Source organism: Crinia signifera, chromosome 8, assembly GCF_055691185.1.
Source record: "Crinia signifera chromosome 8, ASM5569118v1, whole genome shotgun sequence".
NCBI lineage: Eukaryota > Metazoa > Chordata > Amphibia > Anura > Myobatrachidae > Crinia > Crinia signifera.
Genome location: NC_139224.1, coordinates 111475610 through 111494743, shown reverse-complemented (window position 1 = coordinate 111494743; position 19134 = coordinate 111475610). Strand labels below are relative to the sequence as shown.

Genomic DNA, 19134 nt, shown 5'->3' with positions numbered 1-19134 from the left:
TAGGAAACAATGTTAAATGGGTCAATTTACCCAAATCATCATAGGGAAGAATGGTAAATGGGCCAGAAACCCCAAAAAAAAACCCTGACCAGTGAAATGTCCCCCCAAAAGTAGTTTACGCCACCCCGTGATCAACGTGAACCCGAAGCGTGGCGAGCGCAGCGAGCCCGCGAGGGTCGGCGGTACGCGTCCTCCGACCTTTTCATACCCCCACTATCCACGTCGGCGTGGAGTTGAGAATAGAATAGTGTGGCGAGCGCAGCGAGCCACCGAGCCCGAAGCGTGACGAGCGCACGCGGATACCTTCACAGGTAAACGCGTCCCTTCGCGGGCTTCACAGGTGTCCGCGTCGCCATGGACACCTGGGAAGCCCGCGAGGGGATGCGTATAACTGTGAAGGTATCCGCGTCCCCTCGCAGGGCGAGCTGCGCTCGCCACGCTTCGGGCTCGGTGGCTCACTGCGCTCGCCGCACTATTCTATTCTCAACTCCACGCCGACGTGGATAGTGGGGGTATGAAAAGGTTGGAGGACGCGTACCGCCGCCCCTCGGGGGCTCGCTGCGCTCGCCACGCTTTGGGTTCACGTTGATCGCGGGGTGGCGTATAGTACTTTTGGGGGGACATTTTAATGTTCAGGGGTGTTTTTGGGCCATTTACCATTGTTCCCTATGATAATTTGGGTAAATTGATCCATTTCACATTGTTTCCTATGGGAAATCGTGGTCATCGCGGGTAAATTGAGTCATTTAACATTGTTCTCTATGGGGAAATCGCGGGCATCACGTCTGGCCCATCGCACCCGATTTTTTAGTGCCTGCGATGCCCGCGATGGCCCCGATTTTACCCCCGATGACCGCGATCATGATCGTTGTGGCCGTGCTAGGAAACAAGTACCAAAAAATCTTGGGTGAAATTTAATAGGATCAGAGATTCAGAAAGTGAGAGATTTAGTAAGAAATATCCAGTTTTTTAAAATGGCAATCATTTACACTGCAAAATCAAATTGGTTTTGCAGTGTAAATGAATGCTGCTTTAAAAAAACCTGGAGATTTCTTACCAAATCTCTCACATTCTGAATCTCTCATCCTATTAAATTACCCCGCTTAGGTTCTTTTGTGATCTTAAACTTTTTCTAAAAGCAAGTCACATACACAGCAAAGCAAAGGAGAGGTATCAAGATGAACTTGAACAACATCATAATGGCAGAGGATTCTTGATGAGAAGATACCACCCTAATTTTTGTAGCCGCAATGGTTCTGTTCCATTGATTTAATATAGCCTTCCTTGCTCCATCCCATTTGCCTTCTCCTTGCAGTCGAAATTGGTATGGACTACAAGGGCCAAAGAATACCTCCCATGCCAATATTGGATCAGTAAGGACGAGACGAGCAAGTTTTGGCTTGCAGCCAATATAAGAACTTAATTCATCCATGTAAGTGACGTAATCAGTGGACAACGTTTCACTTCTACCAAACCTGAAATGCATGAAGGGGGGGGAGTAATTAAGCAGTATGAAAATAAATAGTCCATAATTACCACTAAGCACTTAAGCACTTTACTACAGTTGCATACCAATAAACATTATGGCCCATATAATATTACCTGTGATTGCCGAATGGAGGAAATAGGTTTGCCCCGGGGCTATCTATTTAGCCGCTATAAGCTGGCTGGTGCTATTCAGGAACTTGTATTGTCTGCCACAGGCAGGCAAACAAAATTCCCGGAAGCAGCGGCTAAAGCTAGGTGAAAACACAAGGCTTCCCTGAACCTGTGTGTATTCGGGCAAAAATGTGTTTTTATGATAAAAAACTTTGCCAAAATATATAGCAATAAATTGCAGTTTTACACTCCCGATGTTTTACCTGGGATAATTGGATACCCCCCTATGTGGCTAATTGAGAGATGTTCAGCTGTTAAGTATAAGAAATGGAGTAGAGTTGTAGAGAAGGTGTTGGTTTTGGTTTCTGTTTATTCTTTCTTCCTCACTTGTGTTGAAATATTTTAGTTAAGAGATCAATTTAGACAATGTCGAGACTGGGAGGAAAGGTGAACAAAAGGCCAGGAGGAGGGGGTGAGGCTGACCGTGTTGAACACAACATTTATGCAGCAGCTGCAGAGCCACTCACTGACAGATTGCCCTTGATTAAAATTCCTAATTAGAAATTCTGTTTAAGAGCAAGACATGAATAGAAAAGGGATTCCTATGGACCCATATAGCACTGATATATACTGTACCACTACAGGGGTTAGGAGCACCATTCTGCATTAAGAATTTGTCACTGGAATGTGTAACCCTCTACAAATGGCGTTAGGGGTTCAGCATCAATTGCTGTCATTGGGAATCAGGCAAAAGCCTTCCCTGCTTCTGCGGAACCATCTGGAAAGTGCAATGCGCAGTAGGCTTTTAGATATGTAAATAACGCAGCAGCCGATCCCTAGCAGCCCTGCTTCACCTCTGCTTATCACCATAAGTATGCATAGGCACCGACACAGGTGAGCCACGGGGGCTTCCGCTCTCAGGCACATTATGGACTATTTTCTCTACCCAATCTAGGACATAGACTGCTTACGTGGGCAGCCCAAGGGTCTAGTATGTAGTCCGTGACCTGGCAGAGGGGGGAAGTCTCCAAAAGTGCACCCCCTCCCCCTATCTCGGCTGCTGCGAACACCTATGCTTATCACTACTCTGCCGTAATTGTCCTAACAGTGGTGGCAATAGTCTCTTGAAACACAGTTTATGAATATTGGCATATGTGTGACAATAAACACTTGACTGTCTATACACAATTTATTTGTTGGGGTACTAATGTACAAAGGAACCCCCCTCATTATCTGCCTACAGACCTTCTCCCACCATAATATGTATACCTGAGAACATTGATCACACATTTCACATTTTCTTCACTTATAAGAGTAGAGAAATAAATAATTAAAATAATTAGTTGTTAGTGCAATTGCCACTGAATCCTCATTGCCATGGACATGTTACATATTCTAGATTAATAGCCGTGCAGGTTAAAATGGACCCTACCAGCTCTTTTTCTCTCCTTCCTCTTCATTTAATTCATTAATCATCATCTCTTTTGGTGGCAGTTTACGCAGTCCTGAAAGATAAGGAAAGAAAATGAAAAAGTAAAGCATTTATTCTAACTATGGAATTATATGCCGTGCCAGTGTGCCACTGAAGAAATCCAGTCATTGCATTTACAGGGCAAACATCTATGGCAAAGCATTACCTTTTATTCACTGCAACTGAATGGGTTGGGTGCAAAGTAAAGACACCTGTTTGGGTGGTTTATTAATGTACTGTATATCAATAAGCCATTTTACATAATAGATTGTGCTTCTTTCAAACAAAACCAAAATAATTGCTGCAAAACGACATGATCACTGTATATAAAGTAAAACAAGACTTTTGTCCCCCCATCTGTCCTGGGTTCAGGACAACTGTTGTGTGCAACATCATCTGCATATACAGTAGGCCAATGATATGAGTGTTCAGCATTGGTGAATTTCCATATGGCGCGTGAAGCCACTTGTTTGGTGGCGGCACTTGAATGCTTGTGTTGTTTTCATCAGTCAAATATGTACCAGGAATTGCTAAGTATTGCCTTTGCACTGCACCACATGCCATCTTGAATGGAGTGTAAATGGGAAGGAAATGCACATACTGCCCACATAAGCTATCCTACTTAGTAAATATGTATAATTAAAAAAAATCATAGTTAGTGGCTTTTTCAATACGCTGTTAAATTGACTATCATCAAATTAGGGCTTTTAACCAATCAACAAAAATAACAAAACTAGGCAAGGTAGTTACCATTATTGCTCTGCCTGGGGGTGCCCTCACCCCTGAATTCACCCTTGGTGTTCAATATTAATGGCATATTATTGGGAAAGTAGGGTGATGATGGGTTAAGCCTATTATGTGGGAAGTGGCCATCTTTTCCTAAATATACTATCACAATTCAAAATAAATTCAAGGTGGGAGGTTTACTTTTGAAGAAATGTTTTTCAGCATAAAATAAATTATCAATGATTACACCTTAATTAGAGCAACAACCATAATAACTATACACATGACCATAAACATGCTATAGAAAACTGTATCCATTACAATGTACAAACCTACATAGTTTCTGTCAACATACCCTTGATAACTCTCACAGCCCAACGAGCCTGGACATCAGAGGTTGGTGGGATCCCCCCTAAAGACTGAACTAACCCAATAACTGCCAGTGTTGGCTTTTCCAGTGTTGGAGGGAAGACTCCTTTGTAGAGGGAGACTTTGTTGTTACTGTTTTTGACAATAGCATCATCCATAAAAGGATAGGCATAGCTGTAACCAGTGGCAAATATGACAACATCCACATTCTCCATCACTGAACCGTCTTCAAAGACCGCAGAGGTTTCAGTAAACCGCTTGATGTTGGGCCTAACTACTACAGTGCCACAGGTAATGGAGGTTGCCAGGTCATCATTGAAAACAGGCTCTTTCCTCAGGCTCCTGGGAAAGTAGAGAGAAGATATTCAAATGATTTAGCCATATTATTTTGTATAATTTTGCTTATTTTCCAACATATTGAAATAATTTGCAAAGACATGATGGAGCTGTATGTTAAAGATTTCTAATGCACACCAGCAACGTACTTGTTAACAGGCACCAAGCCATAGTTACTGTGGTTGAATCTTTTATCCATCATTCTTTCATACAGCCAGTCAGAAACAGCTCTTGGTAAAATGCTGTTAAGGACGGACTGGTATCGGGTCAAATAGACCATGTCCCAAGGATATCCATTATCCCATACACGACTCATAATCCAGGAGCCACTCCTAGTGCTGAGCATGACCTGAAAACCAATAAGAATTGTTATATTAGTATCTGCTGAGTTCTGTTGATAAGAAATACATGTATTATTTTTATCATGAGCTCAGACTTTGCTTTATATACTGTATAAATACATTTTATACATACAGTATATTCCGATATTATTGTGACCAATGGGGAATCAATTACCATTTTAAAGATGGCCTTTATATGTTTCACAGTTGCTTGTTATGCATCTGAGCAATGAATATTAATGTCTACTGTACATAGACGTAGCTATTCTTCTCTAAAAATTATAAATACATGTCCCTTTTCATTGTATAGTATACAACAAATATACTATAAATATGTATACTGGATCATTGGTGTTCTTGCCTAATGGTCTCCTGCACAAATTTAATTTACTTACAAATGAACAAACATGGAGCTTTATTCAAGCATTTAATTGTATGTGTGTATCTATCTATCTATCTATCTATCTATCTATCTATCTATCTATCTATCTATCCAGTATGCAATAACTCTTTCTGTTGGCTCTCATGAGACTTTTTTAAGGCCCAAAATTGGTGAAAATATCCTGCACTAGGATGATATACAAGTGCTTTAAATAGGGGAGGAGTTATCATCTAGATACTTTTGTGATCATCTAGATACTTCAAGGTGCTCTCTACTGCTTTGGAATACTAAGCAATCAAAGCAAAATAAGACCTCATGAGACTTTGCAACAGGGCAAAGAAAATGGGGTCTACATTTCGGGGAACTTATCCCTGTCTTCAAAACAAAAACAAGAAGGGGACATGTTCCATTACATGTAGATTAAACACCGGGTTTTTTTTGCACGGTTTCAAAAAAAGTCTCATGAGTGCTGCAGAAAAGAGTTGTTGCATGCAATGGTAGACACCAGAGCAAGTGGAGGGTGCCCAACAAAACTCTGTTCAGTACACGGACACACATACACACATCGTTGGCAGTACATGCAGCCAATAGAATATTATCTTGTATTACAAATGGTATAGATTCATAAAAGGAAAAAAAAAAATTGCCCTTTTCAGTTCAATTTTGAGCACAAAAAAAAAAAAGTCTGGAAACTGGAGACTGCAGCGAAGGGTAACCAGATTAATAAGGGTTAATGTATAGCAGATTTATTTACAGTGGAGAAGAGAAGATTAGGAGGAGTGAACGCTATACATAAGTATATTAAATGGAACGGAAAAAATATTCTAAAACTAACAACAGGTGCTAGCATGCACTGCTGAAAGGTTTAGCAAAGGATTGGGCATTTGCCTAAGAAAACAAAATCTACAGGACTTTTATTAATGGATAAAGTGTTCTTAGGCAAAAGCTCAATCACAGGGAATTTCTTATTAACATAATGTGTTATTTCTGGGAATTGTATTAATGCCAGCATTTGAGGCAGGTAGTATAATTTCCCCGCCTAAGGCACATTGGACTGTGCCTCATATTTTTGTTAGTGATTATCAATGGCTGCTCCAGAGGTTGGACTGCAGCACAATTCAGAATTCAAATCGGGTGAAACACCAACTGCCAGTGAGTCAGTGTGGAATGTCAGTTGATGTGGATCCCATATTTGAATTTTGAACTGTGCTGCAGCCTCACCTCTGGATCCTCCCCTGATGATTTTGTTTAGTGATTAGTTTATGTTCTGGACTGTGGTGCTTTGGGCTTCATTAGATATGTACTGCACTTATTGTTGTACTATACATATGTTAATGAAACCCCCGGAGGGCCCCACTATCTCGGGGCCCACCTCTAATTATAGGGATCAGGTTCCGGACACATGAATTCTACATGAATATACATATGTTACATTATAATGTACAGGGATATGGAGTATCTTCTACAGTGCATTTCTGTTATTAATCTGGTACATTATCATGCATGCACTAGAAGTATATTTTACTATACTATTTATTTTTTAATTGTTAGCCAAACTTCTGTGGCAGCTAGTTCTAAACCTAAAGTGGGCCCCTATAATTTCATTCCCCCAGTAGGCCCTTTATGCTCCAGTCCGATACTGTCTGTAAAGAGGCGTCAATACTCTCTGTGACACTTGGGGGTTATTCTAGTTCACTCTTTCTGACAAAATCCTTCTTAGATGGACAAAACCATGTGCACTGCAGGTGGGGCAGATGTAACATGTGCAGAGAGAATTAGATTTGGGTGGGGTTTTACTTCAAAGTGAGATCTATATTGCAGTGTAAAAATAAAGCAGCCAGTATTTACCCTGCACAGAAACAAAATAACTCACCCAAATCAAATTCTCTCTGCACATTTTACATCTGCCCCCCTGCAGTGCACATGGTTTTGTCCATCTAAGAAGGATTTTGTCAGAAAGAGTGAACTAGAATAAGGCCCTTGGTGCGGCAGCAGAATATAGTAAGTGGGCCAAAGGTGTGCTCTGTCAAATGGGGCGAGGTCTGGTCTTGCTGGAAGGGGCATGATTTACGGTGACAGTGTGCTGCAGTGCCGACCCCTTTACTGTGTCAGGAGCCTTTGTCTGGTGACATCCAGTTGCAGCTTGAACCCCTCATGTGGCACCACTGCTTGCCAATTAATTCTGAAGCAAGTATTGTATTTTCAAAGCAGTTTTATTTTTAAATTTGAGTACTGTACCTTTTTAGCGGTGCGTCCTAGCTCTACGGCAATATCAGCTCCCGAATTACCCAAACCAACAATAAGCACCTGTTTCCCAGCATAGTCTGCAGGATTCTTGTAATCTCGGTTGTGAATGTACTGGCCTTTGAATTTCTCAATACCTGGAAAAGAAAAATTTATTTTCTAAATTTTTAAACAAGTTAGTAGCCATCCTCCTTTCTGGTATATAGTTAACTTTGCATTGATCGTTTATTCTTTGGTAAGACTTCGTAAAGTCAACACCAAGGTACTTAAGTCTGCAACACTCTCCTATATACCATAGCTTTTACGAGGACATCAGAAAGGTTGGTTAGCACAGATGCCAGCCAGTGCCATGGTCATGTATTGGGTTTTTAAATAGGGCCCTATTGCTATGGAGTTTTTACATTATTTTTATGTTTGCACACATTTCCTCAGGGTGTAGAAATTCATCCAACATTTGTACTGATAAAGACATACTGGAGTCCGATTACAAGGAGGAGACAGGATACTTGAATGTAGTGTTAAACAGCAGCAACAAGTCCGTGCGGTTAAGGACGAGGCTTAGTCAAGGGCAATCCAAGGTCGGTACATGAGTAGTAGATATATAAAGCAGTAAGCAGCAACAGGAATTAGATCACTGGCAAAAGCACAATAATCTGGTAAGAAGGCAGGAACAGGATGGTCTTATGTAGGAAGCTCAAGGGGTGGAGTTAGAACATGCTAGAACCAGAATCAGGAAACCGGATAAACTAAGTAGTACCCAGAGTGAAGGCAGGGAGCTGTCCAGCATCCAGAATGGCTCAGTCAGTAGAGCAGCAGACTGCAAAGACTGAAGCTGTGGGTTCAAATCCTGATATCATATTACATCAGAAGCCCACCCTGTCTTCGTACTGGCGGATGGAAATAAAAGTTTAAGTCTCCACTGACTTTTATTTGCAAGACCTGGAGAAATCATTTGATGGTCGGTGCACATCAAATGATTTCTACTGCAGTGGACACACGGGAGTGGTTGTGTCTTCTGTACGTATGGTTGCAAGGGGAAATGGTTGCGGGGGGGGGGGCGGCGGATTTTCATTGAGGTGGTGGGGTGGGCTCTTTGGCACTCGGTAAGCTGCGATCCTCACAGCTTACAGAATCAACCAGAATCAGCCCTTAAATGTACTAGAGTGAATTAGGAAATAGAGACTAATCTCCGCTGGGGGAGGGACTTTTGAGTAATACATTTTGCTGCAAAATATATCAGATCTACAGTATATAAATAACTATTAATAAATACATTTTAAAACATGTGTTAGGGAAGAGATCCCAATGTACAGGTTGCAAGAGAGGGGGTAGTTCAAGGGTTAGGTTTAGGTGGTAGTGAGGTTAGGATTAGGCTGCAGGTGGGAGGATCAGAGACGATTAAGGTTAGACTGTGGAAGGAAGGTTTTGGGCGAAATGTAATGGGAGGCGATTTTTTTTTTTGCGTTTTTTCTGCAAAATATGCCGTTTTCGGGCATTTCCCGAAAATCGCATATTTTATAGGGTGCGATTTGCAGCAAAAATCGCATTTTTTAAAGTTGCGATTTTTAGTGAGACTAAAAATCGCATCCAGATGTTTTCCCATTAAAAAGTATAGAACTCGCATATTTAATGGGTTACTAAAAATCTCAAAAAAAATAGACCAGGTTCTGCCTGGCGATTTTATCAGAAACATGCACAGATCATTGAGATCTGTGCATGGTTCTGTTGTAAAAAAAATAGTTAAAATAAAAAAATAAAAAAAAACGGCGTGCGGTCCCCCTCCTAAGCATAACCAGCCCCGGGCTCAAAAAGCCGGTGCTGGTATCATAAAATCAGAGGGACAAACAAATAGGGGTTCCCTTGATTTAATGAAACCGGCACCAGGCTCAAGGTCCAGCGCTGGTTCCCAAAATACGGGGGACAAAATGACTAGGGGTCCCCCATATTTTAAGAACCAGCACCAGACCCAACCAGCCAGCAGGGTAATGCCACAGCCGGGGGACACTTATTATATAAGGTCCCGCGGCCAAAGCATTATCCCCGTGCTGGTCAGCATGGGCAGGGGTCCTGGGGAAGTGGGGACCCCCCAAAGAAGGGGTCCCCCCCTCCAGGACTTACCAGCCCATGCTGAAAGCCGGACTCTTCAGCCCTGGAGCCCCGGACCAGCCCCGGAACCAGGACCAAGGCCCCGGAACCGGACTCTTCAGCCCTGGAGCCCCGGACCCAGGATTCAGGGACCGACCTAATTGCTCAAGGTAGGTAAGTATCAGTATGTGTGGGCTGTGGATGTATTAAACTTTTATTTTTCAGGGTGTCAGTGTGTTTTATTTAACTATTTTTTGTACTGTGGAACTACAAGTGCCAGCGGGCCCTTTAATGCCCCGCATGCTGGGACTTATGGTTCTCCAAGTCCCAGCATGCGGGGTAGGCTTGCTGGGACTCATAGTTCTACAGTATAAGACAATAGTTTTTATTCTTTTTTTTTACACTTTTCATCAGCCCGATGCCCACCGCCCAGGGGCATCGGGGACAGCCCCGGACTTTCAGCATGGGCTGGTAAGTCCTGGAGGGGGGGGACCCCTTCATTGGGGGGGTCCCCACTTCCCCAGGACCCCTGCCCATGCTGACCAGGATAATGCTTTGGCCGCGGGACCTTATATAATAAGTGTCCCCCGGCTGTGGCATTACCCTGCTGGCTGGTTGGGTCTGGTGCTGGTTCTTAAAATACGGGGGACCCCTAGTCATTTTGTCCCCCGTATTTTGGGAACCAGCGCTGGACCTTGAGCCTGGTGCTGGTTTCATTAAATCAAGGGAACCCCTATTTGTTTGTCCCTCTGATTTTATGATACCAGCACTGGCTTTTTGAGCCCGGAGCTGGTTATGCTTAGGAGGGGGACCGCACTCCGTTTTCTTTCTTTTTTTTTTTTTTCAACACACCGCACAGTACTGAAAATGTGCCGATTTTCATGACTGAAAATCGCACATTTTCAGGACTTAAAAATCGCCCGAAATCGCACCATATCGCACTTTTTTGCACTTTTTTGCCGCAAACTCGCATCTCATTACATATGCGAATTCGCGGCAAAAAACGCAATTTTTAAAGGTGCGATTTGGTGCGATTTTTTTCTTACGAAAAAAATCGCACCCTATTACATTTCGCCCTTTGTGTTTAAGCTGCAGGCAGAGCAGGCCCTACCCAATTTGATGACATAGGCAAGATTTTGGCTGATGTCTCCTAGCCTTGCTACTTCCATCTGTGACCCATCACCAAGCAGCACAGTTCACAGCAGTAGCCAGTAAAACCAATTACCCCTCAACCATAGCAATCCTTATTTTGGTGTCCTGTGCAAGTAAGATCATTAGAGCACCCATCCTATGGGCATGACAGCCCTCCAGGTCCAATGGCAATTATTGTTACAGACCCTGCTGCCTCCACTGTCTTTTCTTCATGTTCCGACACCCCCACTGCTGCTGGATGAGAGTCATGGTAGACAGCCAGAGCAGAAGTGCTGGTGTTGCCTGCCTGTCAGGTGCATTGCTAACCTCTATGAAGCTGAACCAACCTTAGACTTAGGCAAACTAGGCAAAAGCCTGGGGACATGTGTTCTATGCCTAGTGACGTCTCTGGCTGCAGGTACGGAGGGTTCATTCTTTAAGGCTAAAGACCCATATCTTTTGATTACATGGGCAAAAATACAAGCAGTGCAGGATTGTATGCATATCAGTCACATCTCTTGTGACTGAAGGCGTAACTAGGCTGCATTAGGATGCTCTCAGAAGGAAAAGTTTAGTGAGGCCATGTCAGTGGAACTGTGGGAAACAGAGTCAGGGGAAATATAATGATGCCAGTTTCCAGGTGTATAATTTGCAAGAATAGACTGCAACAGGCCCTTAATGTCTATTAGGAGACACAACGAGGGTTGACTAGATGCCAACGCAAAGCAGCTATTGTACTTATATTGATCATTGCTCATGCATCTGAGCCACAGTGTGCATGCGCAGCAAGTGATTCATGAGAACAGTAGAAACAAAATGTTACTAAGTAGTCAGCGTTTGGGGGTGGTAATGACAAGGGTTCGAGCGCCATTTTCTCGGTGTACATACACTTCATTAGCAGATGCATTCACGCTTGTGATCGGGGAAAGTCCTGTGCGTCCTGGGAAATCACTACTGCATGCAAGTCTACATATCAGGTTTTGCATGGTGACTGTGCAATGAAGCTAGCGATGTTTCTACAATCATGCAGCATCATATGCACATGATGCAATCACGGTTGGTTTCTGCCCATACTGGCATATAATCGCAATTGCATAAGGCAAATTATTACAACAGGAGTAATGATTATTAGTTGTTACACATTACTTACCAGGGAAGGATTGAAGCGGAAGATTTGGATAAACATGATGACCAGTACATACAAGAACAGCATCAAAGATGGTTGACTTCTGTTTTCCATCATGTTCTGTAACAACGTCCCATTGTCCAGTAATCGCAAAGTCTGAGCGTTTCTGTATACTAACGACTGCAGTCTAATAGGAAAATCATTCACTTTATTCTATGTAGGTAAAAACCAACTGAGCATGATATTTGCATTGCACTGGCCCAATTAGGTGATAATTCAAATTGAAAAATAAAATGTGTCTATCATCTTAAGCACGGTTTAATATAACGTAAAGCGGATCTTTATCTTTCACAAAACTTACATGAAAAATAAATAAATCAATTGACCAGTAGTAATTTAACCTAATTATCCTATATCAAGACTGTATCCATCTGCACTTCGCTTCTATTCCTTCATTTATTATTTACCCTGTCATTCTCTGCGGGAAATTTACTAAAGGAAATTTGTAAAAAATAGGTGTATTTGTATTTAGAAATACACTTATTTTTGACATTTACTATCCCGAAAATACGGCAATTCGTAGTCGTATTGATAGCACATCAATACGACTACGAATTGCCGTATTTTCGGGATAGTAAATGTCAAAAATAAGTGTATGTATAAATACAAATACACCTATTTGTGGGGGGGGTTCCAAATGTAATCCAAAATCTACCACTCGGACACATTGGAGTAAGTAGTCTGGGGCAGTGGTAACAGCCCTGAAAATTGGTATTACTACAGTATTACTATTTATCAGTACAGTTAGTCTATAGTATAACTATAGGCTGTTTAAATAAGGTAAGTGGTCAGGAAAAAGTTAAACCTATCATTATCAATAAACAAACATAATAGAGTACTGCAAGCTCTAAGCTCACAATCTCCCACATCATGGTAGGGCTCCTACCTATTCCTCCCGGCAGCTACTCTCTGGTCCAGGCTCAGATTCACAAATACAGTAAATGTGGTCACATTCTGGTACACTAGGCATGTGCAGCAGCTCTGCTCTGTCCCTTACATTGCATGATGTGGTGGCAGCTCTATTGATCATATTATATACAAGTGATATTGTTGTCATAATTTTCTGCACTTTTCAAAAAGATGGGGGTTTCTGGGCAACCAGAAACCAACCCTTTCCCCCTGCGTTTGCTTATTACTATAGTCATCTCTGCCTCACCCGGGCTCGTGACATCACTAATTGGACCCTGGAGGATTGACAACATGTGCTGTGGTCCAATAAGTCACAATTCCAGCTGTTTCTGGCTGATGGTAGTGAGGATTTTGGGCAGCATGGATGGTGTAATGTTTAGCATTACTGCCTCACAGCACTGAGGTCATGGGTTTGATTCCCACCATGTCCCTAACTGTGCAGAGTTTGTATATTCTCCCTGTGCTTGTGTGGGTTTGCTCCATGTACTCTGGTTTCCTCCCACAATCCCAAAAATACTGGTCGGTTAATTGGCTTACAACAAAATTAATGTGTATGTGTGTGTGTGTGTGTGTACACATGTGGTAAGAAATATAGAAGGTAAGCTCCACTGAGGCAGGGCCTGATGCGAATGTTCAAATATGTGTGTGCTATATAAGAAACCATTAATAAATAAATAACAATAATAATAATAATAATAATAATAATAATAATAATAAAATAATGATAGGGATAAGGTGTGGCACAGACCCCATGATGCCATGGTCCCCATTTGTCAACAATGCATAGTGCAGGCTGGTGGTGGTTCTTTAGGCATGGGTAGGGACTGCTGGTTCACCAGGGCATGTCAGAGACTGGTAACTGTAATATTGCATGCATGGTGACCCTTTGCAGTCATTTATGTGCGTCATGTACCCCCATAACAATGGAATATTCCAACATTGTCACAGTCCCACTGTCCAGAATTTGTTTGATGAGCATTCTTTAGCATTCAGATGAATGGTTTGACACTACATTCACCTGACATGAACCCAATCAAGCATTTATGGGATGTGTTGGTGAGGTCCAATTGCACCCAATATCCTGCACATACAAATATCAGGGACCTTTAGGAAGCTATCCAGATGGCATCTCTCCATAGGTCTTCAGTCCACTTATGGAATAGTTACCATGCTAAGTTGCTGTCCTTTGCAAGAGAAACTGCACACATTATCATCTTCATTATTCAAGGGTGCTACAATCCCTTAATTTCAATATATTATGTATGTTCTGTAAGTCAGCAGATACTCTCAGCCATAAGGAGACCAGCACACCACCAGAAACATATATATTTCTTTATTATTCACATTTTAGCAGCAGGTACTGTCATTTAAAGTATCCTTTCTATAAATTAAGACAATTCTAAGCAGGGGCGGTTGGCCATTGACCTTTCAGGGAAGATTCCTGGTAGGCCAATGCTCCTATGAGGCTGACTGTCAGCCAGAGATGTAACCTTGCCCAGAGTAGTGGCCCTGTCCCCCTACTGTCTCCCACACAAGCAAACTTTGGCTGTCCTCAATCTGCAAATAAGGCAGGCATCCATCTATATCCATTGTGACATATGTTAAAGGGAAAAGAGTGGGTGCTATCTGGGGGTGTACACATTTCTGGGGAAGGGGTCAGAATATTTTTGATACTCAGGGGATTATGGTAATGTTGGTGGGGGGAGGTGGGGTATTATTTGAAATGTGGAGATTTGTGGTTTTTCACAGCAGCTTAAAGGTCTGGGGGCCTCTAGACTGTAGGGCATATTGAAACCAACGGCTTCCACACAGGTGTAGTGATGTATTATATTTTGGTGTTGATGCTACCTACATTTGATTTGGTGCCAACATGAGGCCACTTCTAGAATTTTTTCTAGGACCACTTTTAGCTCCCAATCTGCTCCTGAAGTGAATAGACAGAAGATAAATCTAAATTAAATCAATATTTGGTGTGACCACCCTTTGCCTTCACAACAGCATCAATTCTTCTAAGTATACTTGCACAAAGTCTGGGATTTTTTAGGATTAATAGTCCGGTGTATGATTAACCAAATCAAACTAAACAGGTGATAATCATAATTTCCATATTTCGTTTGAAACACATCATTAACTGAAACAGAAACAGCTGTGTAATAGGCTTAAAACTGGGTGAGAAACAACCAAACTATGCTGCAAAACGTGAGGTTGTGGTAGACATGTCCAGGGGCGGATCCAGGATAAAATGACAGGGGGGGCACCATGATAAAAAAGGGTTTGGGTGGGGGAGGGGCGGTGTTAGGGGTGCCAGTGTACATGCTAAGAGAGCGGCAGGAGAATGTGGGAATGGAATTAAAAATAGGCCCTGGCATTTAAAGTACGCAGGCCCACCATGGCGACAAAAGTGAAGGATGTAGTTGTGCGCGCGCCAAGGGCGCGCTCTGGAAAATGGTGTGTGGCCACTCAACAGGGGGCGTGTCAACACCATATACAACTTCTACACATTTTGCAACAAAATACTAGACCCCATTATACTTGCCCCTTACACATGATGCCAAATGGAATGAGCCAATATTGTCATAATGCCACATGGATTGTGTCAAAATTCACATAATGCCACATGGATTGAGCCAAAATTTACATAATAACACACACGGATTGAGCCAAAATTCACATAATGCCAAATGGATTGAGCCAAATGTATAAAATGCCATACGGATTGAGCCAAAATTCACATAATGCCACACGGATTGAGCCAAAATTCGGTACTCTTTACATAGAAGGGCGCCAGCGATTGGAATCGCGGGCGTCGGGGGTAAAAATCGCGGTCATCGCTGGCATCGCGGGTAAATCGCGGGTACATAAAAATCTGCTGCCCGCGATGACCGCGATTTTCCCATAGGGAACAATGTTAAAAAGGCTGATTGACCGCGATTTTCATGTAAAATGCCTCAATGCCCGCGATTTGGCCATAGGAATCAATGTTAAATGGGCTACAGAGCCCAAATAGGCACAATTAACCCTTAAATGTCCCCCCAAATTTTTAACGCCACCCCACGATCCACGCCAACCCGAAGCGTGGCGAGCGCAGCGAGCCCGCGAGGGGCGGCGGTACGCGTCCTCCGACCTTTTCATGCCCTACTATCCACGTCGGCGTGGAGTTGAGAATAGAATAGTGTGGCGAGCGCAGCGAGCCACCGAGCCCGAAGCGTGGCGAGGGGACGCGGATACCTTCACAGGTAAACGCGTCCCCTCGCAGGCTTCACAGGTGTCCGCGTCGCCACGGACACCTGTGAAGCCCGCGAGGGGACGCGTATAACTGTGAAGGTATCCGCGTCCCCTCGCGGGGCTCGCTGCGCTCGCCACGCTTCGGGCTCGGTGGCTCGCTGCGCTCGCCACACTATTCTATTCTCAACTCCACGCCGACGTGGATAGTAGGGCATGAAAAGGTCGGAGGACGCGTACCGCCGCCCCTCGCGGGCTCGCTGCGCTCGCCACGCTTCGGGTTGGCGTGGATCTTGGGGTGACGTTAAAAATTTGGGGGGACATTTAAGGGTTAATTGTGCCTATTTGGGCTCTGTAGCCCATTTAACATTGTTTCCTATGCCCACATCGGGTCCATTGAGGCATTTAACAGTAAAATCGCGTCGGTCGGGCCATTTAACATTGATTCCTATGGGAAATCGGGTGCATCGCGTCGCGGGCATCGCGGGTACATTTATGGCCGCCCGCGACGCGACCGACGCGATTTCCATGTTTAACATGGGTTTCAATGGGAAATCGCGGGCATCGCGTCGGTCGCGTCGCGGCCAGACATAAATGTACCCGCGATCACCACGACGGGCGCCCTTCTAGGTAAAGAGTACCCAAAATTCACATAATGCCACACGGATTGGGAAAAAATTCACATAATGCCACACGGATTGAGCCAAAATTCCCATAATGCCACATGGATTGAGCCAAAATTCACATAATGCCACACGGATTGAGACAAAATTCACATAATGCCACATGGATTGAGCCAGAATTCACATAATGCCACACAGATTAAGCCAAAATTCACAATACACTTCATAAACAGGGACATTGTCCACCAAAGGCGCGCATTAAACATTTACACCATAATGTCCATTACACGTTAAATTACACGCCATTATGTCCATTATGTGTTATGCCAAACACCATAATGCCTATTAAAAATGATGCTACATAAGTGCTGCTTCTCTACATGCTCATTGCCAAGGGTTCCATGCTCATTGCCAGAGGTTCCATGCTTGTTGCCATGTGGGATTACATGCTCATTGCCAAGGGGGAATACATGCTCGTGGTAAATGGGGGACAGCAGAAGTGATAGCCACTGACAGTGGCAGAGCCTGGCTGTATTCAGAGCACTGCAGGTCCCGGTTATTTGAAATAATACCCCTTTCACACCAGAAAATGCATTCCCAGGTTGGCCCCTTTTACACCAGCCTAGTCTCTGCATTTTTTTGGTGTGAGGGGGAGAGAAAACCACCCCTCCACCCTTTAACCAGTTATCACATTTAACCGGCTATATCTTCGGAACCAACTGACCCATTTACATGAGACAAGTATTATATTGAAGAACTTGTGAGTGGGCTTTGAATGATTTTGGTCCAGTGAAACTGAAACGTTTGGTTCCAGAGTAATCTGCCCTCAAAGAACATGAACAGCCATGAAATTACATTTCAAAAATAAAAAAATCGGTTTATACGCAATATCTCTGGAACCGATTAACCGATTTGGACCACCCTGGTATCATATTGAAGGCCCAGCGATTTGGAATTGAATGAAATCAACCACAAGGGGGTCGGAATTGACGGGTCCCATATTATCCTATGGGGAAAAAACAATACAGGTTTGCCAGGCGATATCTCCGGTTCCCGAGGGGCTAGAGACACGGGGCTGGGCTCGTTGGAAAGCCCTGGTCCTCAGCTACAAAATAAATGACAGGGGGCACGTGCCCGGGTGCCCCCCCCCCTGAATCCGCCACTGGACATGTCACAGTTCATACATCATGACAAAACTGAGCACAGCAACAAAACACAAGGCAGTATACTGCATCAACCAAGTCTCTCCCAGCCAAACATATCCAAGCAGACTGAAAATTGAAGATGTCCAGCAGTGACATCAGCTAAAAATGGAAAGAAACCAGTGGAATCCAGGTACATTAGTTTGGGGAGCCCCTCAACACTTTTCTATTTTTTCATTGTATATGTTATTTTAAAGGGTGAGAACCCATAAAGTACTCATGTGACAATAGATTGTTAATATAACATCTTCAGTTAATACATTAAATCATATAATACATCCAGATTGGATACAATAAGGGCATCTGTATGGGGTGAAAGTTGTTGAAGTTTACTTTTTGATCCCTGTTTTTTCAAAATCATCCAATGCATTTGGTCCCTGGGGACTTCATCAGGGCTGTTGATATAACTTGTAACGGCTTTCTTTAATCCTAGGTAAGCAAAATAACTTTTCACTGATAACATATAGTAATGTTGTTGTTTTTTACAGATAATTCCTTGTGCTATTGGTGGTAGTATGATCAAAAGAACTGGGCACAATTTAGTGATTCACTTAATATAAACTTTCACATTTAAATGCTTCAGACAGGGTCCTCACTTGGACTCCGTTTGCAGCTCCTCTCAGTCTAGTGCACCTGTCATTTCAAGGCAGTTAAGTCTTTTCATGAAGCCATAGAAAGTGTAAGGCTCAAGTGAAGAACAAGGAAGGTGTATATATTTCAGATGTTATAAAAACACGTTCCAGAATATTTATTTTTTAAGTGTGTTATTCTGGTCCGTTTGCAGTTTTGCCTGCGTTCGCATAGGGACCAATGTTTTGTTAGTGCGCATGCGTATTTCTGTGCATGTGCATACTGCATACGCATTCTGTTCACCGGGTGCAAGCACCCAACACAGCGGGCATGGGGCGGAGAGGGGTGAGGGGGCACCGGCCAGCACCATTAGCATATGGGAATGATGTGTGTTTCATGGGTGTTCCCATGTTAATGCTAGGCGTTCTCATGCTAATGCGGCATGACGTACAAGTGGGGGGCGAGCAGCTGACATCACCTGATGTAAGCTGCCCGCCCACTTCCCCTGTGCGTGCATGCATATGTAAGGTTGCACCTTAACCTTACATATGTGTGCTCCTTCCACATATTTCGATTTTCGTCGACCATTGAAAGATGTGGGAGGTTCCCCCTGGCCTGCGAATGGATGTTACTGTGTAACATCTATTCGTTTGCCCTGTGTGCGAATCACGCATGCGAATGGGTGGCGCCAGCCAACCATTCGCAAGGCAGGGTTTGGCAGCCTTGCGAATCAACCAG

The 19134-nt window shown here is 43.4% G+C and overlaps 1 protein-coding gene across 4 annotated transcripts in view; it reads right to left on the bottom strand.

Moving 5' to 3' along the window:
• Positions 1–1032: 1032 nt before the first annotated feature.
• Positions 1033–19134, bottom strand: part of LOC146026373 (flavin-containing monooxygenase 3-like) — a 52916-nt gene continuing 34814 nt past the window's right edge. For all 4 annotated transcript variants that reach the window (XM_083156990.1, XM_083156992.1, XM_083156991.1 and 1 more), the window contains 6 exons: positions 11835–11997; positions 7463–7605; positions 4651–4850; positions 4152–4507; positions 3032–3104; positions 1033–1475 (listed from right to left, as the gene is read on the bottom strand). In XM_083156990.1, coding sequence (XP_083013116.1) covers positions 1133–1475; positions 3032–3104; positions 4152–4507; positions 4651–4850; positions 7463–7605; positions 11835–11997 — 1278 coding nt within the window. In that variant the 3' untranslated portion in view covers positions 1033–1132. The remainder of the gene's footprint in view (positions 1476–3031; positions 3105–4151; positions 4508–4650; positions 4851–7462; positions 7606–11834; positions 11998–19134) is intronic.